Source organism: Podarcis liolepis (assembly GCF_965112155.1).
Source record: "Podarcis liolepis genome assembly, chromosome: 8".
Taxonomy (NCBI): Eukaryota; Metazoa; Chordata; class Lepidosauria; order Squamata; family Lacertidae; genus Podarcis; species Podarcis liolepis.
Genome location: NC_139560.1, coordinates 33,423,022 through 33,446,397, shown reverse-complemented (window position 1 = coordinate 33,446,397; position 23,376 = coordinate 33,423,022). Strand labels below are relative to the sequence as shown.

Genomic DNA, 23,376 nt, shown 5'->3' with positions numbered 1-23,376 from the left:
ATTGTATATCATATCCCTGAAAAGTTAACTTAGAATGTTAAACTATATTGTGCATGCTCAGTTAGCATTCAATAGACCAGGTACCCCAACCCAGCTGTGCTTTGTGGGTGAATTTGTATAGGTTATTTTTAGAGCTAACCTCTCTTGCTGTTCATTGCTGTGAAATTACATGACTGCGTACTCTGCTACTTGGTAACTGCATCTGCAGAAGTCCCCCCCCCCTTCAGTTAGCCATTGACATCTGATGAATCTCACAGGTTGCTGTGAAACACATGGTCAGATTAACCCTTTGATACACATCTTCTCTACCAATTCAACCAATTATCCTGATTGTTTAATGGAAATATTTTATGCTTGTTTGTTGTGCCCCATCCAGATTCAAAACGCTTTTTGGTCTCAAATGTGTTTGCTTACAGGAGGATCTCTCTGCCATAGATGGTGCTGTGGGGTTGAGTCACACCAGGTTTAACCAAACTATAGTTCTCAGGGGTTGATACAATATTGCACATGTATGAGGTCCTAGTGTTCACGCCCATCAGCAAGAAAAAGGAGTTGTCCAGCCACCGTATGCTCTGAAGTTACGGTAAGCATTTACGAACACTGAAGACAACAAGGCGCTTCAGTTTCAAAAGATTGACATGCAAGTTCTGCTACATAAATGATTCTTCAAGGAAAACACATTGGAACACTCCAAATCATTTGCCCATATATATGCACAGAAAATAGTAGATTCAGCTGAAAGGCATAACATGGAGCACATCAGCATTGATTGTTGCAATGCTGAGCAATGCATCTGAGCAAGCAGACTTGTTTTAAATGGAAAATAGCTTGCCAATTCTTTTTAGTGATCTAGCTGCAGTAAAAACCTTCAAAGCAGCTCAAGCTGTGCACATGCTTTCTCTCCATTCATGAGTATGGCCCATGTGCATACATCCATAATTAGGTTTTCAGAAATAACATCTGAACTTGGTTCTTAGCAGATATTAGGACCAAATTAGATGACTAATGGCTATACACATCATTAGCACGCCCCCTTAAGGAAAGAAAAAAAAAAACCTTAAACAGCAGGTGTGTATATTATTTTCATCACAGCAGCTGTGCATGGGGAGATAAGGGTTAACCCTTTCTTCCTGCTGTGAAACCAATGAAAATTTCCCCTTGACAATGGGAACTTTCCTTCCTAAGAGCAGCTTAGATAGCATTTTTGGCCAAATTGCACTCCACCACACACTGTGGTCCCAATGAAAACTGGGCCCACATGTACCTATTAACTTAAACACACAAGCACACACATAATTGCTAATGACACATCTAGTACCATGTCTCATTTGGCCCTCGGTTATCCAAAAGCACTACCAATTAAAATAGATTCTCATGGTTCATGTTGACAAAGAAGCCTGATTATACTTCCTTTTGAAAGAAGGGTAGAGGTTAGTGAGTGGAGCTGGGGCAGTGGGGAAGAGAGAACTGGAAATATGGGAATATAGGAGGAGAAATACACACTTCCTTCTTCCTGCTGTGTACCACTGCATCTGAGGAAAGTGAGCAGAAAAGGAGACCAAGGCTATGGTGCACCAGCCATGAGAAAGGGTTGCAAGTGTGTCAAATTCTAGATATCTCTTCCTATCCACCTTCCATGAGAAAAACAACCACCCAGGGCCCCTCCAGATGTCCTTTTTATCACACATCATGATAAGCCATGTTCATGATGCTATTGGGGCAGTTACACCCAACCCTGATTTCAGTACTAACTTCCAACTGGAATCCTTTAACTTTATGTACCACAAATGTTTTTCGTTATTTCTGCCCCACTTTTTTGTGCTATAGCCACTCCGAACAGTAATAATATGATAGCATTGTGAAAGCACCTCAGAAGAAACTAAAGTGGAATAAATTCACCACTATTATTGTGCCAAGAACACATTGAAGAATGCTGTACACCCACAATAAAATAGGAACACCCATGAGATAGCCATTTCAAATGATATTGAGACCAATACCTTCAGTTGACTTATACAGCATATAAGTTGCTGCTTTTTACAAAGTCAGGCCATTGACTTTGTATGGTCTGCAATGACTGGCATAACCTCTCTGGGGGCTTTGACAAGAGTCTTTTCCAGCCCTATCTGGAGATGCCAGTCCTACCATGGTTCTGCATACAAAGTCTGTGCTGTATCACATAATTATCTTTCCATCCCCCCAAACCTCTAAAAAATAAACCTTCCCCACCAGCTCAGCAGATAGGTCCCCTTGTAAGAATAGTTTCATTGTTTCTATTCTATCAATTTTTCTATTTTGTATATCTACAAAGTGTAAATAAACATGATGCAAATGTTCATGGAGAAAGGAGGAAGAGAACATCTGAAAAGGAAAGCTATTTGGCAGAAATAATATTTCCCCCCATCATTTCAGAGAGCATTGTACAACAATAGTTATAACATGTACTTGTGAAATGTGTATTGCAGTATTGTTGTATTGCCCTTAACAGCCTACACTTTTTTTTTGCTGTTCAATGATAAATTAAATTATATGCAATTTCTTTTCACCAGACAATCACCATGACTGATAAGTGCGGTTGAAGAGAGGGAGAGAATGAATTTGTGGGATCAGAGGATGGGAGGGAGAAAGAATCCATGAGAGAGAGGAGAGTTTCAGGGAGGGAGGCTGGCTTATTTCTGAAATCAGATTAGATCAGACATAAGCTATTTCCTGATTTTTCACCTATTTTTGAGCCAACCTGACATGATCTGGTGGTGGTGGAAGAAGTCATTCATCTCTATTCAGACACAGCCTTCTAAATGCTGTAAGTCGCTTGCAGATATCCAGGTAACAAGCAACGAACAACAAAAATAATAACGTGTTCTTGCTCAGTATCCTTGTATTTTACTGCAAATGGAAGTGTCATGACTAGCGGTTTTAGATGTTCCTAGTAAAATGGGAGAAATGGGAGTGCCTGATCACCTCATCTGTCTCCTGAGAAATTGTCTATGTGGGACAGGAAGCTACAGATAGAACTGGATAAAGAACAACTGTTTGGTTCAAAATTGGGAAAGGAGTATGACAAGGCTGTATATTGTCTCCCTGCTTATTTAACTTATATGCAGAATTCATCATCCGAAAGGCTGGAATAGATGAATCCCAAGCCAGAATTAAAACTGCAGGAAGAAATATCAACAACCTCAGACATGCAGATGGCACAACTTTGATGGCAAAAAGTGAGGAGGAATTAAAAAACCTTTTAATGAGGGTGAAAGAGGAGAGCACAAAATATGGCCTGAAGCTCAACATCAAAAAAACTAAGATTATGGCTACTGGTCCCATCACCTCCTGGCAAATAGAAGGGGAAGAAATGGAGGCAGTGAGATATTTTACTTTCTTCAGCTCCATGATCACTGCAGATGGTAACAGCAGTCACGAAATTAAAAGACGCCTGCTTCTTGGGAGAAAAGCAATGACAAACTTAGACAGCATCTTAAAAAGCAGAGACATCACCTTGCCGACAAAGGTCCATAAAGTTAAAGCTATGGTTTTCCCAGTAGTGATGTATGGAAGTGAGAGCTGGACTATAAAGGAGGCTGGATCGCTGAAGAATTGATGCTTTTGAATTATGGTATTGGAGGAGGCTCTTGAGAGTCCCATGGACTACAAGAAAATCAAATTATTATTATTTGTTTGATGCTATATTGTTTTTAATATTCGGTTGGAAGCTGCCCAGAGTGACTGGGGAAACCCAGCCAGATGGGTGGTGTATAAATAATAAATTATTATTATTATTTTATCCATTCTGAAGGAAATCAGCCCTGAGTGCTCACTGGAAGGACAGATCACGAAGCTGAGGCTCCAATACTTTGGCCACCTCATGAGAAGAGAAGACTCCCTGGAAAAGACCCTGATGTTGGGAAAGATTGAGGGCACAAGGAGAAGGGGACTACAGAGGACGAGATGGTTGGACAGTGTTCTCGAAGCTACCAACATGAGTTTGACCAAACTGCGGGAGGCCGTGGAAGACAGGTGTGCCTGGCGTACTCTGGTCCATGGGGTCACGAAGAGTTGGACATGACTAAACGACTAAACAACAACAACAACAACAGTAGTAAGATGAAACACACAGTAACCCATAGGCTGCAAGCAGCTCTTGGCTGTTTTCTGTACAGCCTGCCAAGTTCCCAGGGAGCCCCATTAACTCCCTCCAGCTCATCAAGCAGCAACTGGATGGCAAAGAAAAACAATCACTCTCCATACTGCTAATAAGCATTAGGATGGTGATTTAAGCTGCTTCATTGTAATAAAACCTCGAAGCAGTTTACAAAACAAAACATTTAAAATATCAACAAAAAGACAGTTAAAAACAGGTATTAAAAAATTCAAACACTGATTATAATCAACAATCAGCTAAAAACAGATTAAAACATAAGTACCTTCTGCGTGTCTAGATTAGCTTGCCTAAACAAAAAGGTTTTAAGCAGGCACCTGCCATATGTCTACAGGCGGGGAGTTCCTCTATATAGGCAGGAAACCACACTAAAAGATTGATTTCTTACAATTGAAGAACAAGCATTATATGGCACCTGTAACAGTGCTAGTCCCACAGACTGGAGTGGGTGAGTGGGAATATATAAAGGAGATCCCAGTGATCAAAATATTACTGACCCCATGCTACTAATGCAAAATTGCAGGGTAGTGTACCTCCTTCCAGAAATCCCAGAACTATCCATGCCACTGTTTTCATTTTGCTTTTGCCATTGCAGACAGTGATCTTGGCTGCATCAGGATCATTAGAAGGCTTTAAAGCCTCTACTCTCCAGTGATCCAACTAAATATGCCAACTAAATATGTTTTGTTTCATCAGCCATTTACTATAAGTTCTTGTTCAGAAAATATATGAGTAACTTACTGAACAACTTGATTTAAGTAAATTGTTAAATAATTCATTTTGTTTATTTAAAGATGTCATTCTATACCTGCTTACCCGGGAGTAATCCATATTGGATTCAATAGGACTTACTTCTGAGTGGCATGTATAGGATTTCATAGTAATCCCTCTTGTTTTAAATCAGTGCAACTTGAAGGCTAGTGAGTACTGATGAGATGTTCCTAATGCTAGCTCTCAGTTGGAGATAATTTAAGATAAAGCAAGACCCCTGCCTTCACTATACATAACAGCTCCACATGGATTGCTGGTGAAAATGCTTATGTGTCTGATGGAGGCTGCATGCATCATCCATTAGTATGACATGACAAGGTTACTCAAAATAAATGAGTTAAGATTTCTAAATGCATATCAACCCAAACACTTATTATGTAGTACTATGTCTAACCACAACGGGACCACTCAGCATGAAAGGCTTGTGGATTACAAACATAGACTATGATGATCCCATTCTTCCTACAGCTTTATACAGGCACAAGTGGGGTTTTTTGCTGCTTCAGAATACATTGCTGCATTACTCCCTTATTATTCTCATTACAGTAATGCTGAACTAACAGTGGCTGACGCAGCAGTAAATTGGCCCACAGACCACTGAAGTACTACAATATCTGACAGCACAAATGCATTGTAGTCCTATGCACAATGAACAGTTTATGCAGATAGATCTTTGCATTCATGGAGATTACTACTAAAAGAAATACAATTGCAGACCTAAATCTCATATTTATTGTCTTTATTCAATTTTCCAAATAGATTTACTATTGATGATATTCACTGAAAATAAACTTCATGAACAGCTACGTTAGTTGGCTGTATCAAAAATAGCAAGAAATTTTGTGGTACTATTAAGCCTAATGAATTCAGATACAATGAAAAGGATTCTGACCCGCAAACATTTAGCCACAATAAAATTGTTGGGCTGGTATCCAACATTAGTCATACTCAGTGGGCCAGTCATTGATTTACTGAGTCTACTCTGAGTATGACTAACACTGGACACCACCCTTAGTCTTTTGCTGTTGTTTTACTAAAAATAAATACATTAATTGTTAAATTTGTTTGACTTACTGAAGTTTAAGCAAAAATATATTGAAAAAATGGAAGACGTTTTTGTCACCCATCACAATTAAGCATCTTCCTTTTGCATGCCCTGTTGCATTCTCCCTGTTGCATGCAGTGACAGTACGTCAGAGCAGGCTCAGCCTCCGAACAGCACAAAGTATCCCTAAATTTCATCTGAAATTTCTTCCTGTCCATGAATACTCCATAATTTTCCATTCCTTCTTATACTGTAAGGTTTGATAATGGACAACTTCGCACCAGCATGTATTAAAATAATAATAATACTGAGTCAGAATGTGTGTGTATGTGATATTCAGTGAACATATTATTTTTCTTGGACATTCATAGCACTCTTAATTTATTTATTAGAATTTTCAATTACCTCATTCAAATGCCCCATGTTAGATAACACTTTAAAGGTCCACATAAAACCATTGCAATAAGCATCTATTAAAGTATGTGGGTGAAATTCAACAGAGCAATGAAGAAATTGTTCTGTCATTTCTGCTTGCTTGATGAAATGACTTCCCCTCTGTCCCTTGTACCTTGATCGAGGTGGGGAAGTCTTCTGACCTCTCAGAGTGGATTTTTTTGGGGGGGTGAGAGTCGTAGGGGGGAAGGACAGAAAGCCCCTTTACACTAGCAGGGGTCCTCAAGCTGGCTTCTACTAGTGGAACACGGTAGCTGAATCCAGCCTTATATTTTATTATTATTCTATTTTCAATATTTATAGCCCATTCAGATGTGAGAATGGACCAAGTTATAGGGACAGATAGGACCTTTAGTAGGCGCTGCCTTTCTTCCTCTCTAGGACCTGGCAAGGACCCTTATTGATCAACACTGGATTTGTGAGGTGACAGCACCTTCCTCACCATCCCATTGTGATTTGAAAATGAGGGTTCTGATATTTGAACATACAGCATCTCCTGTTAAATTGCTGCACATGTTACTAGGAGTAGAGCAAGAGATACAAAATCTTGTTCTAGCCTTTCCATAATGACAGTGCTGTGATTGCATGCAAAGGTGTCTGTATGCTCATCTGCGTAAAATATTATTTATGTAGACTGTGGGCTCCAAAAGAAGAGTAAGTTTTGAAGTCAGAGCCCAAGCTGAAAATGCTTGAGTAACTATGCCATAAAGGTTTGTATGCTCGTTGTTTATATCTGCACACACTCTGAGAATGCAGAAATTAATTCTGCAAATTAAGAATTTAAGGGTTCTTAAACTATTTGTCTGACCAAATTAAACTATTTGTCTGACCAATACAAAAATGTATCTCTTCCTTAAATGCCTTAGGTTTTAAAGAAGGTAACAATTCTGCTCCCCCCATTTATATCTCTGTATCTTTTCCAGATATTATATAGCAACAGGTATTCTTTTTTATGAATTCCTGTATAAAATGTCACGACAGTGTAAAAATACAATAGAATAGATGCACCTTCACAAGTAATGCTTTCAAAGAACAAGATATTGCTATATGATTTAACTGTGGACAGTTTGTGCAAACACTGGACTGTATTGCTCTTTCAATTCGAAAAAGGGGGAAAGAAAGATGTATCATACACATGTTTAATAAGCTGTTTTATTGTTTTTAAAACAATATTACAAAAAGCCTAATTCCTGCAATAAAAACAAATGCTATCCTTCTTCTTTCCTTAAGATACACAGTAGAATCTAACACCTTGCACCTTCAGTCCAATAAATGAAACATAAAACTTGAGATATGTCTTGCCTATAAAATGACTCATTCAGAAAATGCAAACCATATTCCTTTCAGATCTAAAGAACAACTTTCCCACATGTATTGCCAGAGTTTGCTGCAAAAATGGCTTTTGGGTCAGCTGTCCCAATGTGGGATGTGAAAAGATATAAAGATCAAATGTACTTGTTCCAAGCACATATTGCATCAGAGGCCACCCCAAAAAGTCCCTGACTTCCATAAAAAGTGTTTTGGGTATCAAACTGATTCAATAGGCAGGTAAACTCAGAAGCTGCAACTTAGAATGCATAGAAACTGCCCCCATAGCTCTTGGATTTCACCCACTGCATTTATTGCCAAGGTGTTAGTATTCTACCACCTAAAATACATTAATTCTTATAAAGCACCCACCTACACACAGCCACTCCCCAAAAGATCTGCTGGCATCAGAATAATACATTGTGTGTGTTACGTTCTAAAGTTTAATGGGTTATCAAGTCCAAACTGCCTGCCCTACAGCAGGATCCCTTTCACAAAATGGATTCATCTTGCGAGCTGTACCTATTGCTCAAGGGGATATTGGGCTAAGGAGTACAGTGTACCTTTCCTGTAAAAGGTATCTATTTCCAATACAACATTGCACAATATTTCTCACAATAACACTACATAAGCGGGCATACAATAAAAGAAGTAATTGCAATGAAGCAGTACACACATAAATCTAAATCACATACGTAACACATTCCATAACAGCACATACAACAGCCACATACAGTTATCCATTTTCTATTAAAACAAGCCGAACAGAACTTTTAATATGAGCTAGTCTACCACAGTATGAAAACCAACTGACAACTTTAGCACAGTATATATATATGCAGATAAAGAGATATATATTCTGTAGCAGGTGTAGTAGGTATAGCAGACTAGGTGCACTGCATACATTATGGACTACAATACCCATCATTCAGTGAGGTTGTTCTTCCTAATTGTGTTTCATAGAATCGCAGAGTTGGAAGGGACCACAAAGGTCATCTAGTGCAACCCCCTGCAATGACAGAATCTCAACTAAAGCATCCATAACAGATGGCCATCCAACCTCTGCTTAAACATCACATTTGCTTAAGTCACATTTCAAATTTCAAGTCAACCAATGTGCATTACCTGTTTTGTTTCCATGCATCTGCACCCTCCTAACACCTATTCATGAAACTCTCGTCTATGCATATGCAACTCCTGTCTCAAATGTACACACAGCTTACGGTAACTGCGAAGTAAGTGTAGCATACATTTTTTTGATCAGATAGAAGCTGGTAAGGGCTGATGGGTATTGTAGTCCAACATGTATTGAGTGTACTATGTTTGCTAGCCGTGGTCTAGAAAGCAATTGAGGAAATGGTTCTCCTTTCTTATTCTGAGAATCATGGCTACTTACATCCTAAAATGACACTTCATGCCATTAGCAGTTTGATTTAAACTCAAATTTGCTTATTCCCTTCACTATTCAAATCTTGCACTAGGTAGTCCTATATTGATAGACTGTTGCCAGAATGCCCACTATCCGGTTGAACAATCAAGGCTTTTTGTGCCAATCATGACATCCATCTTGTGTTGGTAAATTCTGGTCACATTCATTATCCACAAAAGTTATTTCTTGGGAAGCACTTATGCAGTTCCACCAACTACCAATTATCATTTCCCCCCGTATCAGGTATAAGCCACTGTTTTCCAACTTGGCTCAGAGCAAGGCTTGAGAGAGATGAAAACTAAAATTTCGTATATTCCTAACATGAATTTATGGTCCATTAGCTGTGGCATACAACTATTTCTATAACTGATTTATTGCAAGAATGGCTAAGTCTCTGTTAAACAACTAAATGAATAAACTTCAGTTGCAACTATACTTAATGCTGAAGTAAATACTTTTACATCCTGATGCCCTTCTGCAGAAATATGTTGAGGATCATGTTAAGAAAGTAACATTTTCCACATACTGCAACAAGGAGTTTCTATAATTTAGTTCATTCTTGAACTAATGCTGCAGGAATCAGCACTAAACTTTGATTATACCAGACCACTGGCACCCATCTACATCCCAATTTCTTGCCGTAAAAGGTTAACCACTAAGTGTGAAGTGAAAAATATTAGCTACTAACAGATAGATATCTATCAACCACATCCTCCTGCAGCACATTTGAAAGGAATTAAAGAATATGGGGTTTGGACAGAGCTGTTTTATTTAGTACATTTAAAAAAATAATCAGTGAAAGCAGCTTGACCTGTCTATAATGACATAAAACTTAACTTTACTTCAGAATTAATTTAAAACACATACTGTAACAGGATTAAGACTGCCATAGGAGTGGCATCAGAGTTCACATTAGAATCTGATCCATTCTACCATCAGATGTTGACCACCTGACTATTCAGTGACATCTTTCTATCTTACATGCAGCAAACAAGCAGATTACACATTATGTACACTGCAATTTCAAGGGAAGCACGTGGAAACCAAACACTAACAGCATCTCCATCAATCCTATGATTTTTCAAAATACTTTTATTTAAAGTAAGATTTCCTTTTAATAGTTTATACTCTCTTGCCTGCCTCCAAGTTACTATTACTATCCAACTGTCTGTCCAAGACCATCATTATCCTCTACCCCCCAACAGATAAACAAAAGGAAAACAAGTAGGGACAAGGGTAAGTAATACATCCCAACACACAAAACATCAAATTCATTTTAAGGAGATAAAACAGCTCTCGGTGTATTCCTTAGTTACTATATAAGTAATTGTGAAGCAAAGTCCTATCCCGCCTCACAGCAACCAATTTAAAAATTGGCTTTTCTGCTAACATTTTGCTTGAAAACTATATTTATACCCTAACCCTATGCATGCCAAATTGGAAGCTGTAGTGTTCAAGGGAGTTTACCTATGGAAATCATATAAAGGGTTATGACTTTGCTTATTTATCAATGAGGGCAAACCACAGCATTTCCAGTTTTGATTAGATACAATCAGTCAGAACCTTTAAATATTTTGCAAACCTTAAAATGCATGCTAATAACTGTGCATTCACCGTTACTACACAAACCTGCAGTGGTCTGTGTATTAGTATTTAACAACCAGTCTGCAGTGCTGAGCAGAGTCATGTCACCTAAAGGAAAATTGCAAAGAAAATGAAAAAGCTAGTACCTTTTCCACACATGTCCCAAAAGAATACGTACAAAAATGTACAGAAGTTTTCCATTTCTTTTTAAAATTGTTAACTAATTAATTAAAGGGCAGTGCTTCAGGCAGTGTTCCTGCAGTCTACAATCTCTAAAATATAACCTTGATTCAACATCCAGACTAATTTTTGTACTCCTTTTTATTTTTCCTCATTTCCTCATGCACCCACTATCCCCTGCTTTGGGGGATACCTTGCCTGATAAAGACTTCTGGGGAAATCACAATTTCATAACATATTGGTTGGTCCTATTAAAGGAGTTCTTTTTCTCCTTACCAGTACACCACTTTTCTCTTTACTTGGAGCCATCACATTAAAACTTAACTTCGATGTAAGTGTGTTTATCAACAGGAAAAGTTTTCTGGATTTTGTTAAGATAAAACAGTATGCTTACATTCCAATTTTAAAATCAGAAGTCAGTGGTGTATGCGCACACAAAAAAAGATAAACAGCACAGTCCTCTGCATGTCTGGAATCAAGTCTCTGTGTTTAAAGATCTTTATTCACAGGTAAGTATGCTATGACTACATCCTCAATCAGATGTCTTTATCCAAAAGGCAGTGGTCAGTCATTAATATTGACTAAGGGTGCCATCCTAAAGATACAAATTTGCATTATTTTAATTTAGAGAAAGGGGACAAAAATGGTCTATCTGACAAAATACAATGCAGCTCCATTAGATTTAGAGGGAATGGAGGCTAAAAGTATAATCTGATAACCCTAATAGTCTTCATTTAGAACTCAGACCAAAAAAAATGTTTTGGGTAAAGGGCATGGGAATGGTGGGTAAATGGATAACTCATTTGATAGATGTTTCTCATCACTGTCATTGCTATAGTCAAACTTCAGTAAGTGTCCATGAATAACTATTGGAATGTTATCTAGTTATACAGTATTTCATATCTAATAGAAAGGTAAGGCCTGGCAATCTGAGGTGGTAAACTAGTGTGTAAAGGCTCTACCATTTCAGTTTCAAGATGGGAGCTCCTCCATCCAAAATAATAGCAAAATCCATCAGATAGAAAGCTAGCTGACAGGACGCTGAAGGATACTTTCCCTGACATGCTGCTTTGTCTATGTGCAGAAGACTGTTGTTGTATGAAGGAGTGTTCTGTCATGAAAGCCCCCACCTTTAGTCCGAAGTGGCATAGTCCAGACACACATTTACCATCTCAGTGAAAACTGAGGTCTAAAGTAAACCCATCATATCACAAAAAACCCCACCAACAACTCACCTTCTGTGCCATTGGGTGTCATGGAATTATTATTTATGTGAGAATTATCAAGTTTTGGACCATTGGGAGATTCACTACTACCACTTAGTCGACTATGAGGGCTGGCTAGATCCTGCATTTCCATAGACCTAAAAAAAAAGTGAGTAGAAAAATTGACTACTGCTTTCAGATCTGACTGTAGAAGTACAACCCATGCCCTACCATTGATTTTACTATTTCATATACATTATTACTTCCTTAGTTCGCCTTACATTTTTGAGTCATTTCATACACTCATTTCATAATGGCTCTGTATAATACACAATCCTTAACAGATTTAAAATACATTTATACCTGCCTGTCTACACATTTTTATAAAGCGCAAAATTAGAGACAAAAATTAAAATGCATTGAAAAGTACATCCCAAGTGCAATACAGTCACACTGTTCGCTTGCATATAATTTACCACCCAATTACGATTTAATGGGCCTCCAAACCAAATAAAACACTTGAAGCAATAGTTGAACCTACGCTCAACTGACAAGGAATGAGATATTCCTGATGTATGTGTTTACTCTGGCAAACTACTTAATTGTTCTTCTGTTTCCGTTGAAACAAATGCAGCATTAAAACATTATTATGTCTGCTCTCTTGTTTGCTTTGTGGATTACATAAAGCGTGCCCAATTGAAAAGGGATAAGGCCAATATACAGTGAATCCATACAGGCATTAGTATGCCTTAGCACTTTGCAGTACTTGAAGTGTCACTTAAAGTGAAACAAGAACAGAATCAGTGCAAATTGTCAATATTTTATAGAATATATTGCCTCTCTTGTATCTTAACTATGCTTATGATTCCTGATCATAATAGCTTTTATAATACTCAACTTCCATTAGATTTATACTGAATAGAAGATCTGCATACTATAGTTAAGGGGCAATGTTCAAATCATGTACTCTAGAATAAGGGCCCTTCGGCATGAGGAAAGTTTTGGAACACTTGATTCATTTCTATGTAATGAAGTATCAGTTTGCATTAAGCCCAAAGTTTACAATATGCTAACAAATTTTGCTTTCATAATATTTTTGGATTAAATATTATCAGGAAAAGTTTGCACAGTATACCTGAAGTCCACCAAATCAGTTTAACTTTGGTTGCAAAGCTGTGCACCTCCTTAAGAGTAAACCCCACTCAACTCAGTGGAATTTACTACCAAGGAAGCGTGCACAGAATTCCATTGCACATTTTCTAACATAAATATGTATTTTACTTTCCACATTTATGTTGCTTTCACACTACAAATTTTCTCACTAATAATGCTCCATTTAAAAATTACCAGTTGGAGTCCTTTTAAATGCTAGACTGCTGGTGTTACTTTCATGACCAAATCCAAACAATTTTAAAATACACAGAAGTGTATACATGAATTATAAAACATTTTAGTGCTGAGCAGAACCTTTATTTAAAAGTGCATATTTAAATTACTTCTCAAAGCAGTGAAACAATATTCTCCAGTTTAAAATTAACAACAATCAAATATCATTCATATGTCTTTCACATGGAGTAAAATAACTTCATTCTAAGTAGTTTTTCCCCCTACAGAAAGGCCACTTTGATCTTATCCTTACCTGCAAATGGATGAAACAGCAACATCTGAACTGGTTTGGGATTTTTGCACCTGCAAACCAGGGACACAAATAGAAGCCTCTGTTATTCTATGTTCATGTCAGGTCTTAATCTAACTAAACAAAGAAATCTTCCTGAGGATGGTAATGCTGTCTTTTAACCAAAAGAGAAGGAGGGGGTTACTGCTGCAGTGAAAGACATATTGTCTTTAAATTGAAGCCTCAACTGTTGTTTCCTCCAGCAGGTCTATCCCCCCCTCCCTTGCCCATGTCATGGGGAAGGCAGCCAAATGACGGGATAGTGATTCATCACTGGCCTATGACAGCTGCACACTGGATTTCCCCTCCCCCAATCAACATGCAAAGCAGTCTTGCTAAGGTAGTTTAGGAAGAGGTGCCTGGGTAAGGTAGCTATTAACAGAGAAAATATATCTAGCAAAGGGAAGAAGCTCCCTAATGCTTCCCCCCAGCATCCTCTGAAGATCTTTCAGTTTTTGTTATCACTGGCTGAAACACATCACCCTCCCACTCCTTTAACTCTTGACAGTCTCTTATCCTTATCATGTTAGTTTTCATCCCTCCCTCTTCCTTCCACTCTGTCAGTTAAGTTTGCAAGTCCAGTTTCCAGCCAACTCTGAAGACTGCAAACCGACGCTGAAGGATTTAAAGTCAAATGAAATGCTATGCTCCTATAATTTGACTGAAAGTTCCCGAATGTTTATGTTTATCTAGGCCAGAAATTCCCCTTCCCCTTATCTGCACCTCTCCCTACAATCAAGTTAAACTAAAAAAGAAGAGCATACACTTCAGAATGAATGAATACGAGCAGTACGCAAAAATATATTTCTAAAATGAACTCCGTGGTCATGAATTGCTTTTTTGCATTCTCTGTGAATGTACACTCTTTGAACTAGGGTGGGTGAGAGATTCAATAATGTTTGAAATCTAGACCCTCACTGGTTTAGTGCAGTGCTGTTGCATGTTATTAAAAATGTGTAAGGTTGTGTTTAGATGAATAGCCTTTGATACCAGTTTCCACACACATACACACACACGCCAAAAAAGCCACTAACAACTGCCAGCAGGTGATAAAGCCCAGGTGAAGACTGGCTGCTGGCTTGAAAGCACAAACAAAACTTCCCCAGCAAGGATATAGTCTAAATGTCTGAATTCAGAATTCCACCCAACCTGAACTGACATCTCTTACATGATCACAGAACAAAGACAAGCAAGATGAGGCATTTTAAGTGCCATAAAAGTCATCCAGGAAAATCTCACTTGTGTGCCTCTAGTTTTTGTTATTTTTAATCACAGACAGAATTACTACTTTAGCAGGAGTACACCACTCGTATAAGCAGCCAGACAACATATAATGTTACACACAATAGCAAAAAGCATGTACTAACACAGATAGGAAAACTGTAACTCTCCCCCCACCAAAGGTATTTAAAATGCTGCATAGTGTGCTTTTTAATAGACCATAGCAAACCAAATCAAACTGGAGTATGAAATGTGTATTTGCAACAGCTAAGACATTTTTTAAAAAGGAAAATACAAAGGACCCAAGTGTAAGATGGAAACTTTTTACTCTTAACCCTAGACACTGTGGTGGAATGGCTTCAGGATATGTTCTCTCCTTGTACTTCTGTACACCTTTAATAAATTATAGGAGGGAACGATGCATACTTTACAGTTATCTCTTATTAACTATATGGAGGGCCATTTAAATACAATAATTTTAATTGAACTTCTAGTAATATGTATTAATGTTTTGTATATTATTTTGCTGATGTTGTAGAATATAATTTGTCAATTACAGACAACAAAAATTGTTCTGAAAATATTCTATTACCTCTGTCTTTAAATAACTACTAGTGTGTATATATATATCTCTATCTATCTCATATGCTGCAGATATTAGCATATCTTTTTAAGATTCTATAAGCTGTGAGAGTTCATATCCAAGACCTTCATTTTCATTCGTCATACTTCAGTTACAGTCCTTTTCCTATTAAGGATTATTTAAACCATGTGTTGTGTGTTATGGTATTTAAAAATGATTCTTTAATCAAAATAACTTTAAAACTACTAATCCTTACTTAGATTGGTCAAGTGAATCCACATAGTGGTACAGGAAAAATAAATCTACTCTCAAGAATGCAAATGCAGACAACAATTAGACACAGATGTTGGTGAAATTAGTTACAATTTACAAAATGCTACACTTTACATGCTTTCAGTTTTTTATGCAGGACGTGAAATTACAGTGCAGTGAGTAACTGCACTTAGGATGCCCAGTTTTTGGAAAGCAACATATGTATGAATAGCATTTCACCGTTACTGCTACTTTAATATGTCTGCATCTACTGTCATCTAATACAGCCTTACCAACAAAGTATATGGTCTTCTATGGCTCATTAATTATTACACAAGCAGGAAGATTACAGCAATAATTAAAATCTACTCAAGAAAGAATACTTTAAAAATGGGAGGGAGAATTGCTACAATGAGCAAATGCCATGCACAGGGAAATCAGGCCAACAATATTTTAAATAAAACTTTCTGCTCCTTACGAAAAATCACATGATTACTACTTAGGAAGTGGCTTTAAAAGGCTAAAAAATGTTTGACTAACATTGCCTCTTAGTATTTCTAAAATGAAAAAGAAAGGATTGTGATGGCAAAGCTACTAGCATCTTAAATAACACCAAAATGACACTTAAGTATCTTAAAGCAGTAACGTCTAATTCTGATTAGTTAATGAGATCTTTTAATTTTGGGTTTTTTCTAATTAAATTTATAATTCTTCACAGATGTAGGTTTTGTTGATGTTCAATTTGTCGCTCTCATTTTGTTAAACCTCACATAGTACTCCACCAATCCACTGAATAGCCACATTAAATCTGTTAATACCATGCTCTTCAACCCCAGAAATTATTTCCAGAAGGCAAACTTGCTTTGAGAGATCATCAAACAAGACTTAAGGTACACATTTTATCACATTTTCCCTACCACAGAGCTCAAGATGCAGGAGAAAATTCATGACTTTTGCACTGTTTATTATACTTTGGTAAATTACAAATCAAAAGCATCTGACAGAAAATCATGTATGAAGCCAAAAAGTTAATAATGTTCTGTGAAAAGTAAACTGTAAATGGGAAGGGATTCTAAATCCCAGCACCATAGAACAAATAAAATGTAGGTACTTGTCTAAATTATTGGTTTTCCAGACTTTTTTTTACTTGCTAGAAGCAATTCTTATAAAATGACTATAATTTAGAACATTTCTTCCAGCTGAAAGAAAAAAATCAAAGTAAAAAATGCTATGCTTATTCAAACAAATATAGCTCACATGTGAGTTAGTAACTTACTTTCAACCACAGTTGTGATCTAAACCAGAAATCGTAAAGACAATGGGAACTTTCTAATCATATTTTTTAATATCTGAAACTGCATTTCCCCCCGCAAAGTTAACATCTTCAACATAAAACATTGACAGAAATGGAAATAAAAAAATGAAGAAAACCACAATTCTTAACTTCAGTATTTTACAAAACCCTGCCAATCTTCAATAAGGGCTACCTCCAAATGCTACAGTATTTAAATGCACTTTTTAAAACCATGTGCTTTAAAAATATAACCATATTATTAAAACTAGATTAAATTAGTGCATCAATCCCCCAAACAGATTATAATGATAATCTCCCTAAATACATCTGAAATTTTGACATATCACTGAAATTTAAAAACAGAAGACATATGTCACTGTGACAATGCTTCTGAAACAACATAAATGTAACTTTGAAGTTGCAATCTTAAAGTCTCTTATTTTGTACACAATGGTACTTACTTCCAAGTAAACATGCCCAGCATTGCATTGTATGTTGCACTTTGTGTAACAACTTTTTAGTTACTATTAAACATTCAACAAAACCCCACTCATTTGGATCTGTGTTAACCCCTGCTGCGACCACCACAACTAAAACAATGGCTTGCTTTTTTAAAAAAAATCTGTCACTGTGCTGGGTTTTCAGCTTCCTAAAGCTAAAGATAGGTCATTAAGCAACAAAGCTGAACCTCAGGTAATGCCAAAATTCCATTAATATGTATTTCATACACACGCAGCGTCATGCATTTATGAAATCCATAATTCTCTTGAGGCTAGTAGAAAGAAACCTCCAAGAAACCTTAAAATGCAGATTCCAGAAAGTATGCATGAAGGGGAGGGGGAAGAGAGACAAAAAAACAAAACAAAACAGTCACACACACACACACACACACACACACAACCCCATTCTGATGATCTAAAAAAAATTATCCTAAAGCTGACCATCTGGACTTTCCTTTCATTAAAAGATAAACTTACATTTATTATCGGCTTTAAAAGTGACTTCTGCACTCACCCTCCCCATTAAAGTGCACCTAAAATTTGGGCTTGAGGGTAATTTTATATAATTTGATGTCTGGTTGTTGCTTTGGGGTTTTTTTTAAGAATATTTTGACGTTCATAAAACAGCTTCAAGAAAAACATTCTTATAAATTTCGTGAGTAAGGAGATTCATAAACATGATGTAAAGTATGCTTGGGCTTTAAAGAGGTCGTTTCCTAATTCGAAGTGTTGAGTTTCCAGCAGTACCTAACGTCATATATAATATTGTCAGGGAGCTGTTTATTTTGCCATTTTGATAAAGCCCTCCTTTAAGGTTCAGCAGAGCTTTGCCAGCATTTAAACATATTAAGCAGGATTTCCTGCTTCGGCAAGAGCTGTCAGTCTCTGCCATATGTCCCCCTTTCTCTGTTCTTCTGAATTCTTGTGCCTTTTAGCCAGGTCTATAAAAATTCATGGAATATATATATGATCACTCAGCATTGTGTTCTTTATTTTCAGTGACCCTCGAACACTTTAGAAAACCCAAATACAAGGCACAAAACGCAAGTTGAACACAAATAAAGAGCCGAGAGCCACGTAGCATCTGATTTGTGGGGAGGCTACGAAGCGAACCGGGAAACACAATTAACTGCAAAAGGTGACGTATATTAGATATTAATTGGAGGTGGGAGTTGGGGGGGAGATAGAGAGAAAAAGAAAGAAAGAAAGAAAGAAAGAAAGAAAGAAAGAAAGAAAGAAAGAAAGAAAGAAAGAAAGAAAGAAAGAAACGTGCAGGAGATCCAGGCGTGGAAGATTACTGAGATTCTTGGAAAAGTACAAACTTGTTTTGCAAACAGGCCACGGACGAAGGTGCTTTTCGTCTGAAAGCAAAAACAAAAAGAGTGTCCTCTCTCCCTGTTTTGCAAGATGGGGCAGCTGTTGTCAAATCCATGCAGTTTTTGAAACAGCCGGGTTCGTACTTACAGTGAACGGCTTTGCTGCATCCACCAAGTATTATGGGCTGCCTTCACGCTGGCGCTTAACTTAAAGCCCAACCAACCGTTGCTCACATAGTTTTGTTTTGGTTGGGTTTTTTAAATTCCTGGGTGAAAAGCGCTCTCTCTCTCTCTCTCACCTGCCCTGGTTTGGGCTTTAAAAAAAAAAAAGTTTTTACTTTTTATTTTATTTTTTAAGTTCCCCCTCGACCAGAAGCGCAGCTCAGTCTGGAGGGAAAAAATCCGAGCTGAGAGCAGAGGGTGGCTGACGAGCGAGCGAGAGACTGACTGGACTGACTGACTTCTGTTGCTGTTGCTGCTGCTGCTGCCGCCGCCGCGGGCTGTGCCTGCCAAGCGAGTGTGTGTGTGTGTGTGTGTGGGAGAGAGAGAGAGAGAGAGAGAGGTGGGGTGGCTGTGGGGAGCGGAGCTGAGGGAGGGCGCTGTGTCTTCGGCGAAGAAATTGAAAACAGCCACCGAGGGCTTTCCCAGGAAGGCTTAAAGTCGGAAGTGGCACCGAGGGGCCCGTCTCCGGCAGCGGCAGCACCCAGCTCTGAGGAGGACGCCGCCGCCGCTCCGAAATTCCCGCTCAAACGCCGCTTCGGGAAGAAGCCGCGGCGCGCGCGCTCTCTCTCTCCCGCTCGGCTCCTCAGCGAAGGCGGCCGGAGATATTATCTGTGGGGAGGCTGAGCAGACAAAAGAGCAGCAGCCCAATCTTCATCTCTTCCCCCTCTCCATATAGGTGGTTTTATATTTTATTTTTTTGCCCAGTCTTGTAGGTCTGCCTCGAGGCTTCTCTCTCTCTCTCTCTCTCTCTCTCTCTCTCCCCTTCTCCCCCTTTTGTTTATTTGTAATGCAAACCACAGCTATTCTCTTGTCCTTAAAAAATAAATAAATGCTAACACAATCGAACCGAGAGAGCCCTGGGCTGGCTTGCCTCAGAGGCAAACCTTTGCTGGCGAGCAGTTTGGGTATGCAAATGAAGGATCCCGCGGTATGTGAATAAACAGCTGTGGGGGAAGAATGCGGCCCGAGCGCGCCCTGTCAAGAAGCGCGCGGGATTTCTCTCTCTCTCTCTCTCTCTCTCTCTCCTGCTGCTGCTGCTGCTGCTGCTTCTGAGGCACCATCACCACCAAACCATTTATAGCTTCGGAGAGGAGGCACGGGAAAAGCCAGATCTGCACCTTCCGAGCGAGAGAGAGCATAATTAGCTTTCCTCAGCCGAGAGCCTTGGGGGATATTGGAGGGGGGCGGGCGGATTTAAGCCCCTCTGAACGGGGCACTTTCTTTTAAGTGAGGTTTCTTACGAGAAGCCCGAAGCGGACGACAAAACGCGGGATCCAGCCGGGAGAAGCTTCATAAGGAAGGGGACGATCCAGTCCACTCTTTACAATAATAATAATAATAATATCACGCAACATTCACGTCTGAACTCGACTTGGGCGCGCGTAGCAGATTCGTCCTCTGCTGCGTAAGGAAAGGGGCAAAAATATCCACATAAAAAGTCAGTTCAGAAATATTTAACCTACACTAAACCCTGCCCTGTGCCAACATCAAGCAATCTGACACGATAACCACAAACCTTTCAACAGTTCATAATGTGCAGATACAAATGATGGTGGGCAAAATGAATCATTTAAACACACTTCGACTTGGATTTCATTTTTAGAGCAATTGCACCTCATCCTTATTCATACTTGGTGGTGCACAGTGTCTTTTTACATTAATTGTGTTTTTATCTGTCCTTTGTGTACATAAAAACTCAGGCTAGGAAAGAATCTAGTGGGAATATTTTTGGTAACTGATGTCTTTTTAAAAGAATGATATTTTAATACAATTACCGTTCTTCGAAAAATCGAACTACACATCACCAGAGAAGCAGTGCCTCCCACCCACAATAACAGAGTTATTCTGAGCTATTTAAACCAATCTCACCATAAGATATACATTTATAAATAAGCACAGCCTCCTCCACAATACTGTACAAATAATTTTCTCACAAGGAGATAAACACTGAATTGTATACATAGCTTACTTATACAAGTTCAAATGCCCTAACTAAAACTGGTTTCTGACTCACATTCATAATTTTGTCTCAGAGTCTGTTATCATATATTGAGTATAGCCTTACCTTCCATTAACAAACTTTGTGATTGAAAACAACTCTCATAAATAGAAAATACCTTCTGGCTGCAATGTCCAGCTGATACACATTCTGAAGAAAATCTATCAATAAAACTTTCCACCAAGCAAAAAAGTTGTGCCTAACAGTCTTAAGCTGATACACCAAGGGTCTCTATTTGCTTAGCGCTGGCAAAAAAATAAAAAAATCATGGGATAGACCCCTACCATATATGGAAGGTTAAGGTCAAAATCCACATATTTCTATTGGATCTGTTCATGGAGCCAGTATAAACAGAGATGCTTGCCTTCTTTATATTGCTTAAACGTCATGCTCAAAGTGTTCTTTATAATGGTTCATTAAACTGCACTAGAAATAAATTTATTTGCAATATTTTAATTTTATTAGGCAAGATTTTACTAAAATGAAATCCTTATATTTACTATGACACAAGGAATAGCCATTGCTCTGGGCTTTATTTTCATTCTAAGCAATCTGTTAAAAGAATATGTTATTGAGGTTTATCAGCATAAATTTGTTTCTCCAGCACACTGTTAAAATGAGAACATTAGAAAAGTTGGTACACATTGTATGTAGATAACTATTAAACCTTGCTTTCTTCCCCAGAAACACACAACTGCTGGAAATAATTTTGCAAATATGCAAAGAATAAAAAAGTGAGGTAATGTACCAAGCCTGATATATTTCTACTATACAAATACAATACTAACCCAGTCTCTCCCCCCCCCCAAAATACAGTTTTATTAACTACATTAAGGCTGCAAGCCTACATACACTTACATGGGAGTAAGTTTTACTGAACTCAGTGGGGCTTACTTCTGAGTAGTCATGTATCAAATTGCTCTTTCAGAAGTTTTACAATAGATACTAAAGCAATTGCTTTCCATGGTTAAAAATTTGTACGGAAATCATTTGAAGGTTACACGATGAATTCAGTCTGAATGTATCCAATGTCAAAATCATTTATACTCAAATATGTATTTACAATGGTTGACAGACAAGTAGCTAATTTTATGTACAAGATAGATATATTCAAGTCTGGAAAGACTAATCTACCTTGGATTTGCAAGAGATTCATTGGTGAACATTTTAATAATCCTTTAGTAAAGCATTCATTCATACTTCATACAGTGAGTGGAGATATAAAGGATCATAGCTTTGTAGGTCTGTGTTAAACTCCTGATCTGACTATTTGTATATAATTATTTGACAAAATGCCAGTAGAATCTGAAAAAAATACCTGTTTCAGCATAAGCATTCCTTTTTAAATGTAATTTACAAACCACAGATTTGCTATTGGAGGCCAATTTTTCAGCAAGGGTAAAATAAGCTCTGTTTGATTTCACTATGAGCCTTATTTATATTATCTGAAGCGCCCTTCTTGACTTTATATGAGCAGATTCCTGGGTTCTGCATAGGGAAATGTGTTAATTTTCATACATTGTTTCTGCTCTTAATTTCACCAAGGTCCAATCAACCCTCTCCAATTCACAGTTCTTGCACGCAACTTATCTGGCACTAAATTATATTACTATCAGTAGGACTTAATCCAACACATGCATTTAAGATCAAGGTGTTGGACAATGATCCTGAAACTTTATAGCCTGTGATCCCAAGCAAGGACATGCTCTTCTACTAAAATCAATGGAAATTATTTCTTTATATGCCTTTTTAAGCTTGAGAAGTCTGAAAAAAGCATTCTAAAATCCCACTGACATGCTACATATTATTTATTTGTCTAATAATTTTTCAGACATGTTACTGGAGAAGACTCCTCCTGAGGAGACATAGCTGGGGTTTTGTTTTGCTTTGTTAAAAAAATACAAAATACAATAAAGCAATAAAAAAGTCAAATGGTGTCAATTTTTTTTAACCACCCTCCAATTCAGAAATTTCCAAGCAGTTCACAATAACTCATAAGACATAGTAAAATAACATTAATCAATAAATATAGCAGAGAAAAAGTTTTTTTTTAAATTAAAATCACATGCCAACTGCTGGTTTGAACTAGAAGTTTTCACCTGACTCTTAAAAATCTACAGGGAAGAACTCTAGCAGGCTCCTCTAGGAAAGGAAAGCATAGAACAGGCCCCACAACCAAGAAGGCC

At 37.9% G+C, this 23,376-nt stretch overlaps 1 protein-coding gene and 1 long non-coding RNA gene across 23 annotated transcripts in view; one reads left to right on the top strand and one right to left on the bottom strand.

Annotated features, from left to right (window-relative positions):
* EYA1 (EYA transcriptional coactivator and phosphatase 1) overlaps positions 1 to 21,450 on the bottom strand; it is an 86,997-nt gene extending 65,547 nt beyond the window's left edge. For 2 of the 22 annotated variants that reach the window (XM_083517269.1, XM_083517272.1), the window contains exons 1-4: positions 19,118 to 20,366; positions 13,768 to 13,817; positions 12,159 to 12,286; positions 10,789 to 10,851 (exon numbers count right to left, since the gene is read on the bottom strand). In XM_083517269.1, coding sequence (XP_083373395.1) covers positions 10,789 to 10,851; positions 12,159 to 12,282 — 187 coding nt within the window. In that variant the 5' untranslated portion in view covers positions 12,283 to 12,286; positions 13,768 to 13,817; positions 19,118 to 20,366. Of the gene's footprint in view, positions 1 to 10,788; positions 10,852 to 12,158; positions 12,287 to 13,767; positions 13,818 to 17,614; positions 18,029 to 18,975; positions 19,015 to 19,117; positions 20,368 to 20,432; positions 20,804 to 21,256 lie in introns of those variants that run through there. The other 20 variants (XM_083517286.1, XM_083517271.1, XM_083517270.1 and 17 more) reach the window with 19 other exon arrangements.
* LOC310713446 lies at positions 19,732 to 23,099 on the top strand. Its single transcript, XR_014529255.1, has 3 exons — positions 19,732 to 19,867; positions 21,875 to 21,929; positions 23,022 to 23,099. It is a non-coding gene; the product is annotated as an uncharacterized lncRNA (long non-coding RNA).
* Positions 23,100 to 23,376: the final 277 nt, after the last annotated feature.